We start from the raw sequence: 22,110 nt of genomic DNA on the forward strand, positions 1-22,110 counted from the left end.
TATTTAACTTTTCTAAGGGTAAATTACCCATAGGAAAAATCAAAGAAGCTCAATACATGGTTTAAGAAGCACCATCTCGAGCCAGTTCGTCTTTTGAACTACAAAGTGCAGAAAACGATCCTGCAGGAAAACGGTGTTCTGGTGAATCAAGAAAACAAATGTATATGTTGTTCCTCTGTTTCTTTTCACTCCCCAATCAAACAAACAATTCTACTTCCACAATTTACGCAACGACGTATTCGCATCACTATCTCTCTTCGTCACCTTCACCACCGCCATCTCAAAGTCCTCCTGTGTGACATGCATCCGCTTCTCCCGAATGGCGAACATTCCGGCCTCCGTGCACACCGCCTACATCCCACACGCTCCACTCCTCTACCTTGCACTCCGCGCCACTGGCATCGGTGAGCATTCCTGCGATCTTCCGCAGATCGATCCCGCGCATCAAATTCATCCGCCGACTGTGAATCTGCAGAATCTGCAGCCGTCCCTGCGCGTCACGCCCTCCCTCGCCGGCCCTACCGCCTCGTTCGGGTTGGGCAGCTCGATTTTGCGATCGATGCGTCCGGGTCGCAGCAGCGCGGGATCCAAAATATCGATCCGATTGGTCGCCATGATGATTTTGATGCGGTTCGACGGCTCGAACCCGTCCAGCTGGTTCAGCAGCTCCATCATCGTGCGCTGCACCTCGTTCTCTCCGCCTCGACTTTCGCGCCGCGTGCTTCCGATGCTGTCGATCTCGTCCATGAAGATCAAGCACGGCTCGTGCTCGCTACGCCTCACCCGCCATTTCTTCGCCTACCGCGCGCTCACGAACAGCTCGCGCACCATGCGCGCGCCCTCGCCGATGTACTTCTGCACCAGCTCCGACCCGCTCAGCCGGATGAACGAGCAGTCCGTGTGGTGCGCGACGGCGCGCGCGAGGAGCGTTTTTCCCGTGCCGGGCGGGCCGTAGAGCAAAACGCCCTTCGGCTGCTGCACGCCCAGCGCTTCGAACAGCTCGGGGTGCTTGAAGGGAAGCTCGATCACTTCTTTGATTTCCGCGATTTGCTTGTCCAGGCCGCCGCACATGTCGTAGGTGCTGTCTGGGACCTTCTCCACTTTCATCAGACTGACGATCGGGTCCACTTTCGAAGGCATGATCTTGGCGACTTTTTGGGAGTGGGCGTGCAGGGCGACGCGGGTGTTCGGCTTTAATTGGTCGATGGGGATGGTTTCGTCTATGTCGACGACGCAGTCGGAGTCCATCATTCCGTCCTGGAAGGTGAGGGTGTGCAAAGACAAAGAAATACTTTCACGATTGCCTTGTTTTTGCCGTCCATCTTTACCACTTTGATTATTTGAGCGATCGACCAGCTGGGGGCCAGCAGTCTGCGAATTTCATCTTGGAGGCCACGTACTGAAAAGAAACCGACATGAAATGTACATACCCTCCGCATTCAGTTGATTGCGTTGTTTCTCCAGACGCTCCATCTCCTGGCGCTTCTCGTTCACCTCTCTTTGTTTGTCCTCAATTCGTCTCTATTTGTCAGTGAAACTGGACATCTCCAACAGCATAGTACGAGCCTATCCAGTCGTTTTGTGTTGTTTCACTCTCCACCTCCATTGTATTAACTAACTTAGGATAAAAACCCTGGGTAGAAAAAACTACCTCCAGGTAAAAAAGGATCGAATCTCGAACAAACAGCAGTAATTCATGTTACAGACTACTTGGAATCAACACTAAGATACATGGGATTGGATGGGTTCAGTCGCTTCACGGTTGGACAAAAAGGATGTTCTGTTGTCAGGTTCTGCGAAGAAGTGGAGGGTTCTTTGACAGGAAGGGACATATCGGGAGCAAATTCTTCGACAGGAAGGGACATATCGGGAACAGGCTCTTTCACAGGCAGAGACATATCAGGAGCAGGCTCTTCAACCGGAAGAAACATGTTTGGAACAGGCTCTTCAACAGGAAGGAACATGCGACTTGCGGGATTCAACGACAATCGGTGAAAGAGTGACTCTTGGAGCTGTGTATCGGATATCTTGTCCAGAGGCGTGCATCCTCGATTGTTTCGCTTTTCTAATAGGGTTGGATCCAATCCTAAGAGTCAGAAAGGGACAATAATAAACTACGGGTCATAAGTTCGATGATATCTATATAATTCCCTTCGCACGCATAGTGGAGAGGAATGTTGCCCTCTCCATCTTCACAACGAATATCACAATCTTGGATTTATCGTAGCAAAATAGCTCTTACGACTCTGCAGCAAATAGGAAACAATGGAGTATCTTCCATATTTACAAGCTAGATGAAGAATTGACAAATCGTCAAATCGATCATTCACTACATCGATTCCCTGTCTAATGAGGTCGTAAAACTGCTGGTCCTTTCCTTCACGAAGAGAGTTCTAGGGTTCATCACATCCCAAATCCTCACTTCGAGTCTCCAACGAATTGTCCGTTTCTCCCAAAACTTTTTTCGCAGGAAAGAAACAAAGGAACTAAACAAGTTCATTCTTTCTCAAGGAACTGCCGATTTTTATTCAAAATATAAAACTATAGCACAAAAGAGAATCGCTCCTCCAAATGCACGATGGAAGAAAAAAGAATGTTCCAACAAACAATGCACAATTCTCTATAACCAATTACAGAAGTGACGAGCAGAGAGATCCAAACAAGGATAAAGCAGTAGAAGAACAGTTCCGCATACATCGAAATCTACGCCTCACTCCCCATCCCCATTTCGACTTGAAAGCTCATCTGGAGCGCTTGCTGCAGGTTCGACACGAACACCTTCGGGTTCTTGATGATCTTCGCAGCCTCGTAGATCTCTTTCAGCTGCTCCTGGTAGTGCGGAGGAATCGCATTCCCTACATGCAACGCAACCCCATTGCATACACAGCTTGGACGCAGCAGCAGAGAAGAACGACGCGATTCGATTCGGAATCTCCGGTCCAATTCGCTGCTGCACCATCTTGACTTGATTACACAGGATGCCCCAATAGTCCATCAGTTTGGCCCAGACAAGCGAAGAAATTTGCTTCGCCTGGGATTCAAAGCGAACGAACCAGTCAAGGGTGTGCAGATACTTCCAGAATTTTTTGAGATCCGATTCAATGGCGGAAAGGCTGGGGTCACAACTAACCAAATCAAATACATGATATCGGCGTATTTCAAGAAGCGGAACAAGAAGGGATAAATGTAGTCGATAAGGATCGTTCTGGACAATTTGAGCAAGTACAATTGGGTGATGGACATGTGGGATTTGGACTTCAGCTTCAGAATCGAACCCATCAGTCTGTTAATCGACGTGGTTTTCCTACTCACTTTCTACACACATTACCCAGTACAAGCAAATCTACGCTTTTCAGCTCAGTGATTCGCTCGTTGCACTCATCAATTTCCACTTTCAGATTGCTCAGAGTGCGAACACTGGCAAAACCGTCGATAGACATTTTTAACTGCTTCTGTTCTTCAAGCAATCTGTCCTACACAATGAAAGGATATGAAGAAAGCAACATAGTCCTGCTTTAGTTGAGCAAGCTGAGTCTCAATTCCTTCTTCATGCTAGATATGAGAATCGATGGGCCAATAGCATACAACATTTTGAACTTCCTCTGCCTTGATTGTACAGACAATGGCAAGGAAACACACGATTGCAACACGGAATAAGCCTATAATAGAATCTTCTTTTCAGAACACTTACACTTCATCGAATGTAATAAGAGAATGATCCCAAACAGTAAAAGGCTGGGAAATATGGATTTCCTAAAAACGGAAGTTTGGTCATATCTCGAGAAGCGTAAGAGATGTTACGGTTCTGCAGTTTGCAGCAATCTCAAAAGCGTTTGTGCTTGGGATTGCGTGGATTGTGCCGTTTCAAAAGCGATGAATTTGGTATTGAGGGTATAAAGTCGATTAAAGCAAACAAATGGCCAATCCTCAAGGGTTATGCCACCAAGGAAGACACAGCGAAAATAAAATCTCGTTATTTGAAGAAGCGTGTCGTAAATACGATTCCCAAGTATTATTAATTCAGTCTGAGTATTTCATTTAGGACAGGCTGGGAAGTGAGTGCACTGGGATACGGACGAGGCGGAAGTCGTGTGTACAATGACGATTGGAGTGGCGAAATCCAGCGTGCTTGTCGTTTCGGAACCAATCTGGTCCAAGCATGCCATTCCCGATCCATTTCACACATAGATCACCATCGGCGAGGAATACCTCGACGAGAACCACAGCGGGTACGCCGTCCCGCTCTCTCATCCCTAGAAACCCCTCAGGCTACATCCACCCTCACGGTATGCTTCACGGCCTTCTAACCGCGGATTCGCTTCCGCGCAGCGCCTTCGTTCTGAGCTCCAAAGTTTTTCTCTCTTTCTTCTCTCCTTCCCCTTAGATCTACTCCCACCAGCGCAGCGGCCAGGCCTACAGCCCTCAACAGCTGCGCCAGTGCGTGGACCTGTCTCTCAGCCAGCTCGGCGTGGACGCGCTGGACTTTCTGACGCTGGAGATTCCTCCCTTCATCACCGACTCCCAGCTCGCCATGGCGCTCTACCACATCCGAGTTTCCACTTTTTCCACTTTTCACACAGACCGAAATCGACGCGTCCCGCGTCCGCTTCTTCGCCATCGGCGGCACGTTCCCCTTCACCGCCGACGGCTCGCGTCCCGCCAGGCCTCCCCGCGGGGATCCCGTCGACGTCTCCGCCTTCTCCTACTCCTGGATCAAGCTCCTCCAGGCACCCTCCGTTCCCCGCGGTGACGCCTAGATCGTGCGGGACGTGGGGCTGCTGGACCGGCTCATTGGCGTCCAGTTCCCGCTCAATCTCTCCGAAACGCCCATCGCCACGCGCCCCCTCGCGCCCGCCGCCGTTTCCGCGCTTTCCCCGTTCTTCGTCGCCGACCCTCCCTCCCAGCTCACGGTTTCCCCGTTTCCACGTTTTGAGGGTAGTTAATGGAGTCGATGAAGCTGTGCGGGCTGGCGGTGTTCGCGGACCGGTGCTTCGAAGGGTACCAAGGCGCGCGGCCCGTGCGGCTGCTCGATTTGCAGGCGGTGGACGCGGGAAATTTGCTTTCGCGCCAAAAAGAGGCGTTCGAAATCGCGCGGTATTTGGAGGACCTCTATGCGCAGCGCATTCGGCCTTCGATCAAGGATGCGGAGTGCGTGCCGCCCGATCCGGAGTCGTTTCAGTATGGGTATTTGCTGCCCACGCTGATGGGACAAGCGGGATCATTGATGGTGTGGGAGGATCTGCGGCATACGGCGTTGGAACCGGCGTTGAGTGAGGGAATCGCCAGACTGGCCGGAATCAGCGAGGAGGTCAAGAAGGTGGGGATGATGGGGAGGTGTGAGGTAGTGGTGTTTTAGCTATCGGCTGGCGACGACGAACATGTTTAACGTGATTTCCACGGCGTTTAAGGCGAAGGAAATCGGATATGTGGAGAGTTGGCATGTTGAAGAGCTTTCAGCGTAGAAGTGGAAAAGTGCCTGGATGCGGTTTGTCCCGCGTATAGAGATAAGAATTTGCGGTTTTACTATGTAACGAACAGATGATGATCTCGGTGATGGTGTAGAAAGCGCTGGATAGCGTCCTATCGCTCGGAGTGACCTCGGTCTTCACGGATATGATCCATGTTCACGCGAACGATGTGAATCCTCCATTGCTGAAAGAAGACGAGGCGATCGAGATGCTGAGGCAGTTTACGATGCCAGAAGACGACGTTCATCTGGTTTCGATGAACGATTACGAGTTCACGACGAAAGCGAAGGATCTGGCGTCTATGCATCAGGATGTTTCTGCATTTGAAGAGAAGTCGAGCGAACAGTCGAAGTGATGTGTTTGTTAAAGTTATTTAATTTGAATTGCGAGTAGTCACAGAAGGATCACAGATACAAAGATGTCTGTTGTTCCGTCGAGAATTAAGAATCCAGTCGATCAAGGTGAAAATGGTCTTCCTGGACGTGAATTTGTTATGAATGCGATCAATGTCGATTCGGGGTTTCGCCTCTAAGCGCGTAGAAGGAAAAGCAGCAAGAAGAAGAAAGTCGAAAACAAAAGAAGCCCGGACTCTTTAAGCGACTCCAAACAACGATAAAGAGGAAGAAAGGTAGGATTACCCCGTTTATTTAAAGTAGATCCTCAGATCTCCAAACCGCAAGAGGTGAAGTTGGTTAACCATGTCGTTATCGATATCAACTCTACAACGGGTTTGCATTCCGTGACTGCATTTACAATAGGATTGTCGGGATTGCCGGCAGCATGGGAAGAAGTGTTAAAGACGTCCGATATTTCAAAGGAGGAGATCGTTCAGAACGGTACAGCATTGCTAGATGTTCTTCGTTTCCATTTCAACGGTGTGGACAACAAATTCGACAGCATCCCCTACAATTCCCTCGATAAGCAAGGAAGCAACGGTTTTTTGTATTTTTTGTCATGCTCACCCCCAGTCGTTCTCCAAGACAAAGATCCAGCGCAGTATTATCAAGGGTTGAATCATCTGCTGGGCGAAGGAGCTTTCAGCGCCGTGTACTCCAAATCTGGTCTGTGCATCTAGCTACAAAGCCACGCAGCGCAGCACGGGGAAGCAGGTCGCGATCAAGGTGTGTTCGGAGGAGAACTACCACTACATTCAGCACGAAATCGAGCTGCAAAGCCAAAGCCATCATCCCTGCATCGTGCCTCTCCTCGAATGCTTCCGATGGGGCAAGCGAATCTACGTCGTCTTTTCTTTTTATTATCAGAGAATAGATCGTGATGGAGTACATGGATCGCGGATCCCTCGCCGATATTTTGTCGCCCGAATATCCGCTTCCAGAGCCCCTCATCGCCTACGTTTGTCGCTGTCTCCTCCTCGCTCTCGACGCTCTCCACTCCAAGAACCGAATCCATCGCGGTGGGTTCCACGTTTCCACCATTCTGGGTAGATATAAAGAGCGATAACATCCTGATGGACTCGCAAGGCCACGTCAAACTCGCCGATTTCGGCTTCGCCGTGCATCTCCTTCAGGACGTTCGCTTCATTTTATTTAACGGTGTGATCGCGTAGGACGAGCAGCGTCGCTCGGTGGTGGGCACGCCGTTCTGGATGGCTCCCGAATTGATTCAGGGGAATGGATACGGCGTCGCCGTCGATGTGTGGAGCGCCGGCATCACGGCGTTGGAGATGGCGCAAGGCGAGCCGCCCTACTTTCACGAGCCCGCGTTGAAGGCGCTGTTTCGCATTTATAGCGCGCCGCCACCGACGCTGAAGGACCCCGAGCGATGGGGAAATAAATTCAAGTCGTTCCTGCGGATGGCGCTGGAGAAGGATGTAGGGGAGAGGAGAGGGGGTGAGGAAAGGTTTCGCGGAGGGCGACGGTCAAGGAGCTGCTCATGCACCCGTTCATGCAGGAAGCGTCCACGGCGGAGGTTTTTGCTGCGTATGTGTCGACGGCGTTGTCGAGAAAGAGGCATAAGTCGCCGACTACATAGTGGTGTGTTTGTTAGAAAACAGAAGAGAGGGATTCATATCCAGGATGGAAAATGGAGGTGCTCTGTACGGATTGGATTAAGTCTTGTAACTGCTCGATATCCTGAAGCGGTAAACGAAAAAGGACACGAATTACTTGTTTGACTGATTCTAGATCCGATTGGATCAACTCGCCTTCCTTCTTATCGCCACTTTCCTACACATCATACAGATATATGAATAGTATACATAAGCCCAAGTGTAGAGAGATATCAAGTCTTCTTTTCGCTTTCTCAATGCTCCCAAATTCTAAACGCATTATCTGCAAGCGAAATGCATACGCGTTTTAGCCTTTCCAGACGTCTCCTCTTTTCCAACCAGGCTTTAATGTATTTTGCGCCTAAAACACATGCTAGAGCTACTGCAACAAGAATCCATACAACTAAAACTAGTAAGCGCATTCGATTGAGGAATGCCAAGCAAATTATGAAATCTGGATATGGGACACACTGAATTTAAAGTATTCAATATGGAGATATAGAATATTGGCCAATTTGGTTTGATGACTAATGACATTACAAATTGAGTATATGTTGCAGTTTTACATATAAGCAGTGTGCATTTAATGTAACAAAACATGTTCATTGATCCCAGACGTGTATCTAGCAAAGATACACTTTGATTTTGCTAGATTGCAGTGTATCATTGAATTTAATCGACCTAGTTTCACTATTTTTGGTATCCTCAAAATTAGACGTAATGGATAGTGATAATAACCAATGCCAATTTGTATCTCAACCCAAATCAAATAATGGAACGCCACAGAATACTTAAAAACCTTTCCTCCGTTCTAATGCAACTACTCGTGTATGGTTTTGAAGCATTCTGTAAACTCACTACTACGAACATAGTAAAGCAAATAAATTGTCCAATTCAAATAGGAATTGATTTTGAAATCGTTCCTATTTGTGGATTCCATTTTCCACCTTTTTCACCTCAAGAAGGGAGAACAAATGGCCTCAATTTTTGATTCAATTGAAAAAGGCCTTGATGCATGGGGATTTGACCTATGCCAACCGTTCTCAAGTACAGATTGTTCGAAACGCGTAAATTGTAGTTGAGGATTACAACGAAAACGTTCCCGATATAAATAAAATACCGTCGATGGGGAGGAAGAGCACATTGGCGATTTTAGTTGGTAGGAGCAATCGTTGGTACTAATGGATAGGAAATTCCCGTAATGTATGGGAGCATTTTATTGACGCAATGGTCAAAGATGATGCTCTGTTTCAAAATGAGAATCCTTTGGACGAGTAGAGAAGTTTGTTTGAATCGACATCTAGATATACGAAAAGGGCTTTAGAGTCCGTTCTATCAAATATCCACATCCACTATCGCGTTTATTATACATTCAAGTCTCGAGAAGTTCCTTCGCTGAACTATCAACTAATTGCAGAAGTACGCGCTCCGTCTCTTCTCTTTTGTAGATTTCGGGAATGTGTAAGAGAAGCTACCAAAGTAAAATGTGTTATCACTATAAATATGGTCACTGGATTGGTCTGCGTGCGGTAATCGTGCTGGACCACTCCTTCGTGTACAATTTGTCAACCAAGCATATGCAGGACTTCCAGATCTGCCGACTGTGCGATCAGAAGTACGGCGAGCGTTTGGACTATTTATGGCGAGACAAGACGATGATTGCAAAGTACCGAGTACATGTTGTTAGATTTTTTGTGAAAATAGAATCCGTCGGTGTGGAGGTCCTGGTTAGCACTTCGCACGATTTGCACACACAACCAATACAACTACTCCTACGAAGAAGCTTGCTATCATTACAGCAAGAACCGGAAGGTTTTGGAGCGCGAAGTGGAGCGATTTCGGAAGGGAGATCGCACGCAGCGATACGACTGGATGGAGGAATTCAATCGGGATCCAGAACATTATCGATTAGAGGATGATTTATTTGTTTGTGAAAACACACGAAGAAGAAGAAGATGGAGGAGAAGAAGGAGAATCGTTTTGGAGCTGATTCAGCTCGTTGGATTCGTGGAGTTCTTTGAAACGAAGACGGTACATTTCAGCAATATACACTGCCCAGATCTGAATAATGACGATGACGAGAAGACTGAAGAAGAGGGCAAAGGGAGATCCGCGGGATCGGCACACAGTATTCCACACTTCCTGTTCTCCTTTCATGGCCAGTTCGGTGGTGCATTTCGGCCAGTTCGTGAAGAGAGACAGGGCGACTACGATGACAAGTGTGATTACAGTGATCATATATCTCCATCGCACATACTACGACTCAGCCTCCCAGCGAAAGCAAAGCTTACAATATCTACACGATCGAGCGACGAGTTCTCATTGAACGAAGTTGACATGAGGGTAAAGCCGATGAGTGGAATGCCAGCAACGGACAAGAAGAACAAAATCGTCTCGATCACACCGAAATAGTAGAGACACTTCGAGTAAGAGAGCAGATCCACGACCCTCTCATTCGTCAGATTGAAGAAAGCAAATCTCTTTTTCTTGTGGTTCGACTCGTTTTCGGTTTCCATAATTTACTGAGCAAATCATCGGCGAAGTTTGAAAGACAAGGCGTCTGTCAACAAACAAAAAAGAGCAATAACAATGAACTACTCACTCCGCTCCAAATGCTCGATAAGGAGCTTTCCAGCCTGCAACACATTATTCCCCTCACCGTTCACAGTCACACATCGCTGATGGATTCCCTTGCCAGCCTTGGTTATTTTGATTGACGTCTGGGTCGAAGCTCGAATCTGATTAATCACAGAGCCAGACGGGCCGATGATCGATCCTGCACTCTTGTTCGGAATGATAAACGAAAACGAACAATCATGCACACTTTCCTTGCCGCTCGGCTCCTTCTCGAGGATTTCGCGGAACTCTCCGATGGACATGGTCGGATTGAGGGCGAAGAAGAGATGTTCCGAGAACATGTCGGAGCTGGAGAGAAGTTCGCGGTTGAATTTCTTTGTAGCAGGAATCTCCTCGCCTTCAGATCCTGGGAGTAAAATTCCAGGACGCAGGCAGAGCAGGCGCATCAGTACCATAGGGAAGGTTTCGGAAATTGCACTCACACTTCCCTCGAGCTCAATAATGCTATCTCCGTCTTCTTTTTCAGCAAAATGGATAACAATGGAGGCTAAAGAAAGTTTACGCAAAGTGTCGATTGCTTGTCCGCCTTTCCCGACGAGTGCTCGAATGACAGTAGAAGGTACAGAAAAACGCAGAACAAACTTATTCATCAACTAGGTTAAACAGAGAACGGAAAAGATACATCACGAGATAGATCGCTGTCCGCTGGCTTTTCAAATATTATTATATCTTTCATAACATAAAAGAATTCCAGTAATTGATCATAACTGCCCTTAGTAGTAATCTACACTCCTCATTTCATAACACAGACCATCCTACAGTGGTAAAATCACTATCCAACTTTTTCACTAACAAGTCCAATCCTCTCTTTTGAGCCAGGGAATAGCAAGGATCCCCCTCATTACTAGCAAGTTCGGATCTGGTAAAAAATGATAGTGAAATGGTAGGCATTTAGAGAAACGATTAACCTTTTGAATAAAATAACGTTATCACGGTTAAATTGAAATTAACCAGTCATTATGAATGGATTCACTCCCGCGGTTATCCGGTCATTTCATTGACCGATTATTGAATACATACATGTCTTTCAATTATGTGATGGAACAATAAAAAGGGAGAGCTGCTTGTGAGAAAATCGAGCAGATCTCTTGTATCATCAGCACTAAAAAATCCCCTTCGCTTTCATTTTCCACAGTTTTCCACATTTTTAGTCTGACCTTTTTCCCTCCATCAATTCCCGCCAAAGAAATGAAACTCTCAGAACAGAATCAAAAATACCCTCTAATTTGGTCAGTTGTCCAAAAATCGTGACTATTTTGGAGAAGAGAGATTTGATTTTAAGCAGAAAGTAAATTGTTTGTACCAAATAGAAATCGATATCATTCTAACTGATGTCAGAACGCCCTGAAAAAGAGTATCGCATTCCAGTAGGCAGAATTGAACTTTTTGTTTTGTTTCGTTTCTAATCGTGTAATAGGTTACACCAAAAACCCCTGCTCATGCCAATAACTCGATGGATATGCTTATGGGCAACCAGCTCAGTAAGTAGTGTGTTTTTGTTAAAGCTTTCAAATTTATCGTGGATCGAAGGTGAACTAATAGCAATCTAGGAACACCATCTTCCCTACTGTATTCAACTCCGGAGTGTGATGTGTCGGTACTTGACACTTTTCTGTGTTTATTTTTGCTAGATAACGCGTGTGGCATCGAATCCAACATTACAACAAACAAAATTACTCGCTTATTGGAATAGTAGGACGACGAATACGAAGCGGGAGTTATTTTTGTTGGTGTGGAACAGACCGTGCTGCTTAAACACATAGAACTTGAGAAGAGTCATAGATCCAAATGAAATAGTAAAATTATACGACGAGGTGTTTAAATTTCTGGAAAGTATACATATCAACCGAACGGTTATAACCGATGTAACTAAGTGGGAATACCAGTTTCCTTTTGACCTTAGAATGACAATGACGATATTTAACTCTGTATTATCGTCAATGATGGACGAAGAATCGAGTCACAGTACTCCTAAGCAGTTGCTCGATCTTCTCCACCATAAGCAATTCATCAACTCGGTGTTGGCACTATCGTATTCCTTTTTTTCTTTTCTTTGATTTCTAGTTACGACACATCGATCTACCTTCTCATCAACAACAACTTCGACATTCTCAGCTATCTCACCCTCTTCTCGGTTTCTCCTTTTGACCTCCAGCGTGTCATCGACCGTTTCACCGACAAACTCAACCAGCAATCCTCGCAGCTGGTCATCGGCGACGTTCGGAACCATTTCAACCGCGTAGGGTTTCGTCCAGGCCGTCACGCCAGATCCTCGACTCGATCATCGACTGGGCGATTTGGAAGCGAGACAGCGAGATCTGGAAGTATCTGGGGAACACGGGCGGCGTGCGTGTGGAGGACGGCGATGAGGAATAGAAGCTGATCGTGTCGGTGGAGGTGTTCATTCGGCATTTGCTGTACTACTCGCTGCGGCATTTGAAGCAGCTGGTCGCGTGTCTGCGCTTCTCGGAGGAGATCGCGCGGTTTCTCACGGATCAAGTGAAAGCAGCGAAGCCAAATGAGGGATAGGCGTGGCAATTGCTGAAGGAGATCATTCAGAAGAAGACGTTTTTGATGAAGGATCGGAATATGAACAGCATTATTATTTGTGCGATTTATGCGGTGGCGAAGCTTTTCAAGATCGAAGTGACGTTCGTGCAGTTGCTGGGCGCGTTTGAGAGTTTGTATCCGGAATCGTTGAGTCGAACCAAATATAATATTTGCTTGTTTGTGGAGGAAGTGGAGATGGAGGTGGAGAAGGGCTATGGAAATATCATCGAGTTTTATAATAGCGTTTTTGTGGTGGTCAACACCGAATATCTCACGGAAATGAAAAAGAATATCCCAATTGTTTTGAATGAATTGAATCATCGATTGATTGAATTGAATGAATTGATTGAATGAACGGGTTTTGAATTGAATGAATTGAATTGAATGAATTAATTGACCCATTGAATGAATTGACCCATTGAATCGCTTTGTTGGCTCCTTCACCCCATGCATGGATTCGGGAAAGACCGAGAACTCCAGCCGTCTTTCCGATGAGCTCAAAACGCGCTCCGTGCACGACACCATCATCGACGAGGCGAAGATCACGCTCTCCACCATCCAGCACGCCCCTCTCTCTCCTCTCACGCTTAGAGAAAGCCGCGAGGCGGAGCCTGCGCGCCTGCACTCGCTCACCAACGCTATGGAGCTTTCGAAGACGGAGGAAAAGGCGATGGACGCGCTGGTCAATCTCGCGTTCGCCGCCCCGACGCTCCAAACACGCCTGGCTTCCCTGACCGAGGCGCAGAAAGAACAGAAGGAACAGAAAGAACAGAAAGAACAGAAAGAACAGAAAGAACAAAAGGAGGGAGCGGTGAAGAGAAGCGAGCCGGAAGGAAGGAAGGATGATGAAGGGGAAGCTGCCGAGAAAAGTGAGAAAGGAGAAACGACGGAAGAAGAGAAAACGGCGGAGGAGGAAAAGCAGGAGGAAAAGGAGAAACGTGATGGTTGGCCAGAAGAAAAAGATTAAGTGTAGATGTGGAAGCTAAGCGGCAACGAGTTGCTCAATAAGTTGTTATTTTATTATAATAGTCTAAATATCCAGCTTCCTTGTTTGTTTGAACTATGGTGGAAATCTGTAGAAGAACACAAAAACTTTTAAAATGGCTACCGAAGAATTTAAAAATCCTACCAAGGAGTTCTTTTATCGTTTCCTGAAGATTATTCTGATAATACCCGTTATTCTAGTGATCATTTTCGTGGTTTGGTATTACGTTGTGCCTTCTCGTTCTTCGAGGATCAAAGAGTAGTGCATGATAAAGCAAGTCAAAATATAGGTATAACGAAAAAGCCCAGAGATGGCAAGATGAAGGAATAAAGGAATTTGATAATATTGCCTTTAATATTACTGATTCAGGAAAGGACCACTCATTTACCAAGAACACGGAAGTCTCAGGGTTGTACTATCCGTGCCGTGATAGCTGTACCTCAGAGGGAGATCCTTCCTCGGGTTGTGTATACACAGACGATCTGCATTACTACCACTTTTTGATGTTATTGGATACCAACCACATCATCCTGAGAGACGCTGATCAGAACGTTATTCTCGAAACTCGATTTAACAGCAGCGCTGTACGCTACCGCACCGCCAGAGAAATGAGTTGCGCACATGCTCTGTACCCATCCACCCTCCTTGATCTATCTATGTAGGGATCGCTGCCAAAATATTTGTGATGACATGGGCGGCCTCTGGGACTTGAACTCCCAGACCTGCTCCATGGTTGTGTACGTTGACCACATCTGCTATCGTTTGGTGAAGAACGACAATAAATGGCAACTGGACACTTCGAAGTTCGTTTCGATGCTCCTCCATCACTTCTAGCGTGGACAATCTGCCGAAGAACAAGCATTTCAACATGGCATCGGACGGTGTGGGCTGCGACTTCGGCAACAACTGGAACTCGCTGCACTACGGAAAGAACAAGGTTTCGCTCGTCCGATTGGAGCTTCGGTCCCATCGTGATTCATTCATTGCCGCTTCGGCGATCACGGAGAGTTGCAGCAACGATTACCAGGCAGACAATAAGTGCTTTGGGCCGGTTCGACGCGATGAGCAGTATAGCACGTGGGTCTCGATCCACATTTCGTTTGCAGTGTTGATTACACTCATTTTGATCCAAGTGCTCATCCGTGTGAAGGCCAAGTGTGATTTTAAAAGAGCAGTCAGACAATCCTATTCGAATCCGGAGGAGCGTTTAGTGGATACGAAGGTTTAAAAATTGTTTGATCGAAAAAAAAAAGATGACTATACCGAGGCTCGAACTCGGGATCTCTCGCGTGTCAGGCGAGCGTGTTAGCCACTGCACTATACAGTCCTGAATTCTGTCCTGGAAATACCACACTTCAATACCACGCACTCTCGGGAGAGACAAAAAACTCTCAGGAAAAAAAGAGATGAAGGTGTTTGGTTCGGAGACACTCAAGGCTTTTTTGTGCGATGAGAAATGCTTTGTTGTAAATAGAAAGTGAGTTTTGGGGTTCTTGGTTGATTTCAGGGAGGAGTCGATCGAACGAACGATTCAGTGTGCTTCTGAAGTATTAATGGGAGTGTTCTCGATAGATTCCAAATATCTCATCCTAACAACCGTTTTAAAAACCTTGGAGGTTTATTTGGTGGAATCGGGAGAGCAGATTGCGAATATGTGAGATTTGGAGTTTATTTTATGAGTTTCTAGAAAATTGGAGAAGAAATGTTCAGCTGTGCTTACTCAGCTTCACAATGGGAAGGAATATCTGATCATTGGAGACAAAGTCGGTGATGTGATCGCTTTCGATCTGCCTTCTCTCCAAAAGAAGACTTACTTGTTAGGTCATTGTGCCACGGTGATCACAGATCTCGTTAGCTTTGGAAATTATCTAGCATCGAGCGACCGTGATGAAAAGGTGTTCATTAACCACTTCCCTCAGACGTTCAACATCCAGTCGATTTGCGTTGGTCACAAGCAATACGTTAGCTGTATTGCGAATGTAGCGGGCTCTCTCATTTCTGGCAGTGCGGACGGAACTCTTCGCAAGTGGGACATCGAATCGGGAACTTGCCTCCAAACATGGTATTTAGACGAATTGCTTGTACTTTCCTTATTCTCTGCATTAAGCCATAAGAAAATCGAAAGTGAAGAAGAAGTCTTGTTGATTCCCTCCCAAATCCTTCCTCTGCAAAAGACCCAGTTTGCTGTTATTGTTGAAGAGTAGTCGAGTTCTTCTTTCATTATTTGCAGTTCGAAGAAGGTTCTCATTCTCGATAGCACATTGCCCGATGCAGTGCAGGAAGTTGAGCTTTCGGCTCAGCCGGTCGTTTTGTCGATGGAAAATGACTCGCTGTGCGTGATGACAAGCGAATTATCGATGTTCCGAATTGAGGAAGGCAAGCTGATTCCCATGTGTGAAGCTTTGATGGGAAAATTGCGAGACGCTGGCTGTAGCAAATGTAGAACGGCTTCAATGTAGTTGTGTACAAGAAATCGACGGATGAAGAGGAATCGGGAGAGTTGTTTAAACGGTCTGTAAAGAACAAGGTGACGACGAGTATGGGCATGGAGAAGCAGATGGAGCATAATAAAAAGCGGAAGCATGAGTGAAGTGTTTGTTTGATATACTTTATTTGGGGTATGGCACAGAACTTTGTATACTATGCTCTTACGGCGGTCGTTGCAGCGTCGATTTCTTTTGCGGCCGGTATGTACAGAACGACTTCGTCTACGGTGATGGTCGAGGAAAAACCCTTCACAATGAAAATCGATTATCACGTACGTGTGTTACAAATGAGGTAAGCAATAGGTCAACAATTATCTTTCTTCAAAAGCCAACTATGATTATGGAAAATATCCTGTATTTTCTACATGTTGACTCGATTGCAGGTGGAAATCCCAAAATTTTGCCATGTTATTCACACGGAAACAATTCAGCGTCACGGTTCTCGTCACCTAAACAATGTCAACAAGTTAGACAAAGCGGTCCATTATTTTGAAGATTTAAGTACGCAATTTTTAATAGGATAATTTGAAACTAAGAGCAAAGAGGCCTTTTGATGAATGACACTATTTTGGACTGGGCAAAGGAACTTCGAGGTTGGGAAGAATCAAATGAAGGTACAATTTGCAAGACTGGAGAAATCGAAATTGCGGAGATCGCAAAGCGGCTTCGTGAGCGTCTCTACATGGACCAACGCGAGCAGGGTGAATTCATCGTCGAAAGCACGTTCAAAAAGCGCACCCAACAGACTCGCGACATTTTCATGGAGAACCTGATTCCCGAAAAATATCCCAAAGATCAGATTCATTATCGAGAACCAAACTATTGCGAAGACATCATCGGAACCGACGGGAAGGTGAATCGCACCGTCTTCGATCGCTACGCGCCGCTGCGTTTCTTCTCCGTTTGCCCCGTAGGTTTCCCCGTTTCCCCCATCAGCAGAACTACAAACTGCACAAGAAAGACCCGTCGACCACGGGAGAAATGGAAGCCAGGATCGCAACGGACTCCGAACTGATCATCATGCGCGGTCCGAACTTCGTTTCCACGTTTCTCCTTTCGGACTACCGCGAGCTGGACATCCAGTCCCGCTACGACTTGTTCGGTCACTTATATTTGATGTGCCAATTCGAGGTGGGGGTGTTGGAAGGATGCGATCTAGGCTTCTTGTTATAACATTTATAACAGGAGCTGCGCGCTGCTGCTGCGCGAGCCCGGCGTTCTGCAGTACTTGGCGCTCGCCGAGGACACGAAGCTGTGGGCCAGCAAGGGCAGCGGGAAGGCTCTGAACGTGAAGATGGCGTGCGTGCTGGGGCGATCGATGCTCTCGGGGATCGGCGCGAACTATTTGAAGCTGGAGCCGCGAAGAAAGGCGAAGCGGGAGTTCCTGGAGCGATACAAGGACTATTTCGATTTCGAGAGCGAGAAGGAGACCGTGGGACACCTCCGATTCGGACATGCGGAGTCGGTTCTGCCGCTGATTTCGCTGCTGGTAGGGATGGACGAGGGCTGGGACGCAGGTGCCGCGATTCCCGCGCGAAATGTTCAATGAGCTGGGGTTCAGCGGGTCGGCGTTTGTACCCATGGCGGCGAATCTGGAGGTCGATTTGTAGGCGGAGAGAGAGAGAGGGCGTAAGACGTAGAGTGGAGTGCTTCAGCGATTACTACGTGCAGGTGCTGATCAATGAGATGCCTGTGGAGATCTCGGCGAAGCCAGGCGTGTCGCGGATGTAAGGGAGGCGGAAGGACGGTGAGCGATAGGCTGTTTGATGTGGATGAACTGTTCAGCGCGTGGGTGTATCGGCTGAAGAAGGAGAACCTGGGAACCTGCTCCTACGAAGACTTTGTTGAGATGTGTGGAACTCCATCTTGTTTCCATGTTTGTTGCACCCAAGCCAACCCATACCACGCCACGCCACGCCACAACATCAACACTCAACGTTCGTCACCCAATCGAACCGCAGTCGCTTGCTCTCTCAGTTGGTATGAAGAACGCGAAATCGAACAAACAGCACACAAAAGCACTTCCATTGTTTCCATCCAAAGGACGAAAACAGCCCAACATTTATCGGTAAGACTTCTGGTAACGAGCACGAGCAGATGGACCTCCGTACTTCTTGGGCTCGCAGCGACGAGGATCTACCCATCAAACCAACCAACCAAACCGAACCGGCAGCAATCAGAGAACGATCGAAAGACACGAGAAGATCCTTGATCTCTCTCTTGGCCTGCTCGTCAACGTCTAACCCATCACGCCACACAACGACTTCCTACACTTCTGATAGAAGGCGACGATCGCTCTGGAGAGCGCCTGGCGGATGGCTACATTTCACCCAGCAACAAGGGCTGCCTACCGTAAATCTGAGCCACGCGACCTCCTCCCTTCACAGTCAGATGAATGTCGAGGTTGGCGAATCTCTCAGCTCCCAGAAGCAGAACAGGCTCAATAGCCTTGATCTTCAGGCATTCGGGCTGCATCACATCAATAGGCTGACCGTTCAGTCTCAACACACCCTTTCCATACTTGCAGTGGGCAACGGCCACAGCATTCTTCTATACAGAGTCAGAATACACAAAGTCCACCAAATGCCACAATTCATTGTTCCTACCTTACGACCAAAGCACTGGACAGAAGGCTTAGCTTCAGTAGACATGATATATTCAGAACAACGGAAGTTATTGTACTCTTGAGTTTCACAAAAATCGCAAGGGGGTAATTTAAATATACTTGAAATGAATACACGATTTTGGTATCTCTATAGATTTGCATAGATTTGCACATATAAAACCACCACAATGCTATTCATACTTCAACATACTCACAGGATGGGTGAATTCAAAGAGGCTGATATCTGGTAATAAACCCTTTCGAATAGCCTGATATGCTCTAAAAACAATGCTCTGTCCGTCTATCCATTTAGAATACTAAAGTAGTTCCTCGTTGTTGAAAACCGCTCCTTTCTCTATTCATGTCCTATTACCCGAGACTGTTTCAAAAGTGTCAAAAAAACAAAGAATTCACCACTGCGGCAGTTTCAAGTGGGAAAGATTGATGAACAGTGGTGCATCCAATGAAATGCATGCTCTTATTTCTATTCACGAGTACTATTATTCTCAAAAACTTTTGCAATTAGATGAACTTCTTTGTAATATTTTCTCTTTTGACCTTCAGTGTCGTGCTGTGTTCGACGCCCAAGGAGTCCTCGCACTATTCTAGATATGAAAGTGCATGCCCTGGTAACGTGAACGATGAGACCAAGACATTTGGCGAGTTTGTGACAAATGTTTTAACGGGAAACGACACCATTATTACTCTGTGCAAACCGGAGTATTTCCAGAATATTGATAGTATTGAATGTGGTGAGGAACATAGCAAGTGTGTGGTATGGTTTTCTCTTTGTTGCTAATGTTTAGAAAGCGGTGCAGGAGTTTATGTGGAATCGTTGCCACTGGAGATTGTTGTTTAACATGGCTCAGAAGAATAACGCCACACTTACTCATATCCAAAGCTTCGAGAATGGCGAACAGGCTTTGGCGATTATGAATGCGATGAATGTCAATGAAGGCATTTACAAGTTTGCGACCCATTGCGGACATTGGAACTGGGGTTTGATCGTTATCGTGCTGGTTTCCGGTATGGAGTGTGGTACTATTGTGATTTTTAGCTTTCTTTGGATCTTACATTATCCTCTGGATCGTCGGTGGTATCATGTATGCGACCAAGAAGGATCATCCTGAGGAAGAGAAGAAGACTGAGAAGACTGAGAAGACTGATTAAAACTACGTTGTACATTTCGCTTTTTGTTTGTTTGTTTGCCTCAAACACTCAACCTATTTATAAAAAATAACGACTCTCTCTATCTATCTTTCCATTCCATTCCATTCCATTTCAGTCCATTCGATTCGGTTCGGTCCGGTTTGGTTCCCTTTGGCTTAATGGTGGAAGAGACGCAGTCCCGTGTGCACCATCGTCATGCCATAGGAGTCCGCGGCAGCAGTGACGGCCTCATCCTGAATGGAGCCTCCGGGCTGCGCGATGTACTTGACTCCGTACTTGGAGGCCTGGTCAATGTTATCGCGGAAGGGGAAGAAGGCATCGGAGCAGAGCGATACGCCGTCCATGGTCTTGATGAACTCGTCCTTCTCCTGCTGGGAGAGAGGCTCGGGCACTTCCTCGAAGAGCGTCTTCCACTGCTCGTACTCCACCTCCGTGAAGTCGCCCTCGATGTACCGCACACGCGCGTTCACGCGGTCCTGCTTCTTCACGCCCTGCTTGAACTTCAGTCCCAGCACCTTCGGATGCTGGCGCAGATACCACAGCGCCGCTTTCCGCGCCTAGCCCTCACGCCTCGCTCCCTTCCTTCCTACCGCCAGCTTGACGCAGTCCACGCGGCTCTGCTGCCCCGCACCGACGCCGATCATCTGTCCGTTGCGCGCATAGGCGACGGAGTTGGACTGCGTGTACTTCAGGCAGATGTTGCCGAGGATGAGATCGTTCATCGCGGCCTCGGGGATCTCCTTCTTCGCCGTCACCACGTTGCCCATCTGCTCTCTCGACGGCACCACGTCGTTGTGTCGCTGCGCCAGCACGCAGCCGTGCAGCTCGCGGAACTCCATCGGCGGCATCGCGAAGTCCGCCACGCCCTGCAGCACGATGAACGCGCCCTTCTTCTTCTTCTTCAAAATCTCCAGCGCCTCGGGCTCGTATCCGGCCGCGATCACGCCGTCCGAGATGCACGTCGCCAGGAACTGCGCCGTCTCCACGTCCACCACGTCGCTGATCGCCGCGAAGTCGCCGAACGACGACATCGGATCCGCGTTCCGCGCGCGCAGATACGCCAGCGCCGCGCCGCTCATCTCCTTCTCTCCCACCTCGTACGCCTCCTTCTCCACCTCCGTCAGCGGCACCGCGATGGCCGCTCCCGCGGGGGACACGTGCTTGAAGGACGCCGCGGCGACGACGCCGAGCGCCTGGCGCGCCTCCTTGACGAGCATCCAGCTGTTCAGCGCGTCGCACAGGTTGATGTACCCCGGATTCCCGTGCACGATCGTGAACGGCAGGTCGCTGCCCAGGTGACGGTACAGGCCGGCCGGCTTCTGGTGCGGGTTGCAGCCGTATTTCAGCTCGCGGACCGGGATGTACGGACGCGTCGCGATGATGTCCGTAGCGCCCTCCGGGTTCAGCTGGCGCGCGAACCAGCTGCTGATCGCCGCGTCGTACTTTGCGGAGAGGGCGAAGGCCTCGGCGGCGAAGCGGCGGCGCAGCTCCAGGGTGGTGCAGCCATCATGCGTTTTCATCTGGGAGCGTCACGGGATGGGAAAGAGAAAGGTACCTCCTCCATGAGGGCAGCGTACTGGCTCGGAGAAGAGCAGATCACAACGGCAGCGTGGTTCTTGGCCGAGGAACGGAGCATCGAAGGACCACCAATATCGATGTTCTCAATGCAGGTCTCGAAATTGTATCCCTTCGCCACGGTGTCTTCGAAGGCATAGAGATTCAGAACAACCAGGTCGATCTTCTTGATTCCGTTGTCCTTCATGTCCTTCTCGTGTTTCTCGTTTCCACGGACAGCAAGGATTCCTCCATGGACCTATGTGATTACAATTAGAGGAAAAAGTGTGTTTACCTTGGGATGCAGCGTCTTGACACGGCCATCCATCATCTCAGGAGCACCCGTGTATTCAGATACGTCCATCACCTTCACGCCAGCATCACGCATGGCCTTGGCAGTTCCTCCAGTGGACAGCAACTCCACTCCGTAGGATTCCAGGAACTTGGCAAGATCCACGAGTCCCGTCTTGTCCGAGACGGAGAGAATGGCACGCTCCACCTTGAAGAGTGACTGAGTGGTTCCTACGCCTTATCGCCTCCACCAACCTCGAACCCTGAACGGCAGTAATAGTATGAGCCATGGTAGATCAAAAATCGAATCTGCTAAAAGAATCTTTGCACCTTAATCTGGAATGAAACGCCTTTGC

At 47.9% G+C, this 22,110-nt stretch overlaps 12 protein-coding genes; 7 read left to right on the plus strand and 5 right to left on the minus strand.

Annotated features, from left to right (window-relative positions):
• Window positions 1–210: 210 nt before the first annotated feature.
• GSBLH_T00000897001 (uncharacterized protein) lies at window positions 211–1,606 on the minus strand (the record flags this gene model as incomplete). Its single annotated transcript, XM_013039186.1, has 7 exons — window positions 211–351; window positions 380–490; window positions 523–772; window positions 803–1,257; window positions 1,293–1,399; window positions 1,431–1,521; window positions 1,553–1,606. The coding sequence occupies 7 exons, from the start codon at window positions 1,604–1,606 to the stop codon at window positions 211–213; spliced, it is 1,209 nt and encodes a 402-aa protein (XP_012894640.1).
• Window positions 1,607–2,541: 935 nt separating this feature from the next.
• On the minus strand, window positions 2,542–3,698 carry GSBLH_T00000898001 (uncharacterized protein; the record flags this gene model as incomplete). The annotated part of the gene is made up of 8 exons (XM_013039187.1): window positions 2,542–2,703; window positions 2,734–2,855; window positions 2,884–3,113; window positions 3,143–3,315; window positions 3,348–3,473; window positions 3,505–3,552; window positions 3,586–3,659; window positions 3,692–3,698. The coding sequence occupies 8 exons, from the start codon at window positions 3,696–3,698 to the stop codon at window positions 2,542–2,544; spliced, it is 942 nt and encodes a 313-aa protein (XP_012894641.1).
• Window positions 3,699–4,043: 345 nt separating this feature from the next.
• On the plus strand, window positions 4,044–4,750 carry GSBLH_T00000899001 (uncharacterized protein; the record flags this gene model as incomplete). XM_013039188.1 has 2 exons in its annotated part: window positions 4,044–4,351; window positions 4,385–4,750. The coding sequence occupies exons 1-2, from the start codon at window positions 4,289–4,291 to the stop codon at window positions 4,748–4,750; spliced, it is 429 nt and encodes a 142-aa protein (XP_012894642.1). The 5' UTR covers window positions 4,044–4,288.
• Window positions 4,751–5,864: 1,114 nt separating this feature from the next.
• GSBLH_T00000900001 (uncharacterized protein) lies at window positions 5,865–7,460 on the plus strand (the record flags this gene model as incomplete). XM_013039189.1 has 10 exons in its annotated part: window positions 5,865–5,976; window positions 6,009–6,096; window positions 6,125–6,196; window positions 6,227–6,403; window positions 6,437–6,515; window positions 6,544–6,706; window positions 6,738–6,882; window positions 6,914–6,999; window positions 7,036–7,299; window positions 7,329–7,460. The coding sequence occupies exons 1-10, from the start codon at window positions 5,887–5,889 to the stop codon at window positions 7,458–7,460; spliced, it is 1,296 nt and encodes a 431-aa protein (XP_012894643.1). The 5' UTR covers window positions 5,865–5,886.
• A 990-nt stretch (window positions 7,461–8,450) lies between these two features.
• On the plus strand, window positions 8,451–9,395 carry GSBLH_T00006152001 (uncharacterized protein; the record flags this gene model as incomplete). Its single annotated transcript, XM_013039190.1, has 6 exons — window positions 8,451–8,523; window positions 8,555–8,635; window positions 8,666–8,750; window positions 8,781–8,895; window positions 8,925–9,142; window positions 9,209–9,395. 6 exons carry the CDS (start codon window positions 8,451–8,453, stop codon window positions 9,393–9,395), a joined length of 759 nt encoding a protein of 252 aa, XP_012894644.1.
• Window positions 9,396–10,053: 658 nt separating this feature from the next.
• On the minus strand, window positions 10,054–10,837 carry GSBLH_T00000901001 (uncharacterized protein). XM_013039191.1 has 3 exons: window positions 10,736–10,837; window positions 10,289–10,706; window positions 10,054–10,259 (listed from the first exon to the last, which is right to left on the minus strand). Exons 2-3 carry the CDS (start codon window positions 10,292–10,294, stop codon window positions 10,071–10,073), a joined length of 195 nt encoding a protein of 64 aa, XP_012894645.1. The 5' UTR covers window positions 10,295–10,706; window positions 10,736–10,837; the 3' UTR covers window positions 10,054–10,070.
• Window positions 10,838–14,516: 3,679 nt separating this feature from the next.
• On the plus strand, window positions 14,517–14,876 carry GSBLH_T00000902001 (uncharacterized protein; the record flags this gene model as incomplete). The annotated part of the gene is made up of 1 exon (XM_013039192.1): window positions 14,517–14,876. The coding sequence occupies one exon, from the start codon at window positions 14,517–14,519 to the stop codon at window positions 14,874–14,876; it is 360 nt and encodes a 119-aa protein (XP_012894646.1).
• Window positions 14,877–15,054: 178 nt separating this feature from the next.
• Window positions 15,055–15,852, plus strand: GSBLH_T00000903001 (uncharacterized protein; the record flags this gene model as incomplete). The annotated part of the gene is made up of 4 exons (XM_013039193.1): window positions 15,055–15,125; window positions 15,156–15,302; window positions 15,336–15,729; window positions 15,763–15,852. The coding sequence occupies 4 exons, from the start codon at window positions 15,055–15,057 to the stop codon at window positions 15,850–15,852; spliced, it is 702 nt and encodes a 233-aa protein (XP_012894647.1).
• Window positions 15,853–16,270: 418 nt separating this feature from the next.
• On the plus strand, window positions 16,271–17,307 carry GSBLH_T00000904001 (uncharacterized protein; the record flags this gene model as incomplete). XM_013039194.1 has 5 exons in its annotated part: window positions 16,271–16,406; window positions 16,438–16,488; window positions 16,518–16,635; window positions 16,671–17,044; window positions 17,074–17,307. The coding sequence occupies exons 1-5, from the start codon at window positions 16,338–16,340 to the stop codon at window positions 17,305–17,307; spliced, it is 846 nt and encodes a 281-aa protein (XP_012894648.1). The 5' UTR covers window positions 16,271–16,337.
• Window positions 17,308–18,146: 839 nt separating this feature from the next.
• GSBLH_T00000905001 (Ribosomal protein S9) lies at window positions 18,147–18,806 on the minus strand. XM_013039195.1 has 5 exons: window positions 18,741–18,806; window positions 18,486–18,684; window positions 18,406–18,453; window positions 18,302–18,373; window positions 18,147–18,270 (listed from the first exon to the last, which is right to left on the minus strand). Exons 1-5 carry the CDS (start codon window positions 18,783–18,785, stop codon window positions 18,197–18,199), a joined length of 438 nt encoding a protein of 145 aa, XP_012894649.1. The 5' UTR covers window positions 18,786–18,806; the 3' UTR covers window positions 18,147–18,196.
• A 459-nt stretch (window positions 18,807–19,265) lies between these two features.
• GSBLH_T00000906001 (uncharacterized protein) lies at window positions 19,266–19,934 on the plus strand (the record flags this gene model as incomplete). XM_013039196.1 has 3 exons in its annotated part: window positions 19,266–19,514; window positions 19,546–19,765; window positions 19,797–19,934. The coding sequence occupies 3 exons, from the start codon at window positions 19,266–19,268 to the stop codon at window positions 19,907–19,909; spliced, it is 582 nt and encodes a 193-aa protein (XP_012894650.1). The 3' UTR covers window positions 19,910–19,934.
• Window positions 19,935–19,960: 26 nt separating this feature from the next.
• Window positions 19,961–22,044, minus strand: GSBLH_T00000907001 (uncharacterized protein; the record flags this gene model as incomplete). XM_013039197.1 has 5 exons in its annotated part: window positions 19,961–20,466; window positions 20,500–21,429; window positions 21,465–21,722; window positions 21,759–21,985; window positions 22,017–22,044. 5 exons carry the CDS (start codon window positions 22,042–22,044, stop codon window positions 20,065–20,067), a joined length of 1,845 nt encoding a protein of 614 aa, XP_012894651.1. The 3' UTR covers window positions 19,961–20,064.
• Window positions 22,045–22,110: the final 66 nt, after the last annotated feature.

The sequence above is a fragment of the Blastocystis hominis genome (assembly GCF_000151665.1).
Source record: "Blastocystis hominis, Singapore isolate B (sub-type 7) whole genome shotgun sequence assembly, scaffold_1".
Lineage (NCBI taxonomy): Eukaryota > Bigyra > Opalinata > Blastocystidae > Blastocystis > Blastocystis hominis.

Coding starts and splice junctions, on each gene's coding strand:
- GSBLH_T00000905001 (XM_013039195.1), bottom strand. CDS start 18,785: ATGTCTACTGAAGCTAAGCCTTCTGTCCAGTGCTTTGGTCGTAAG. Junction 18,454..18,485: donor TCGCGTGGCTCAGATTTACG/GTAGGCAGCCCT, acceptor GGTGAAATGTAG/CCATCCGCCAGGCGCTCTCC. Junction 18,271..18,301: donor TCGTTCTCTGATTGCTGCCG/GTTCGGTTTGGT, acceptor TTTGATGGGTAG/ATCCTCGTCGCTGCGAGCCC.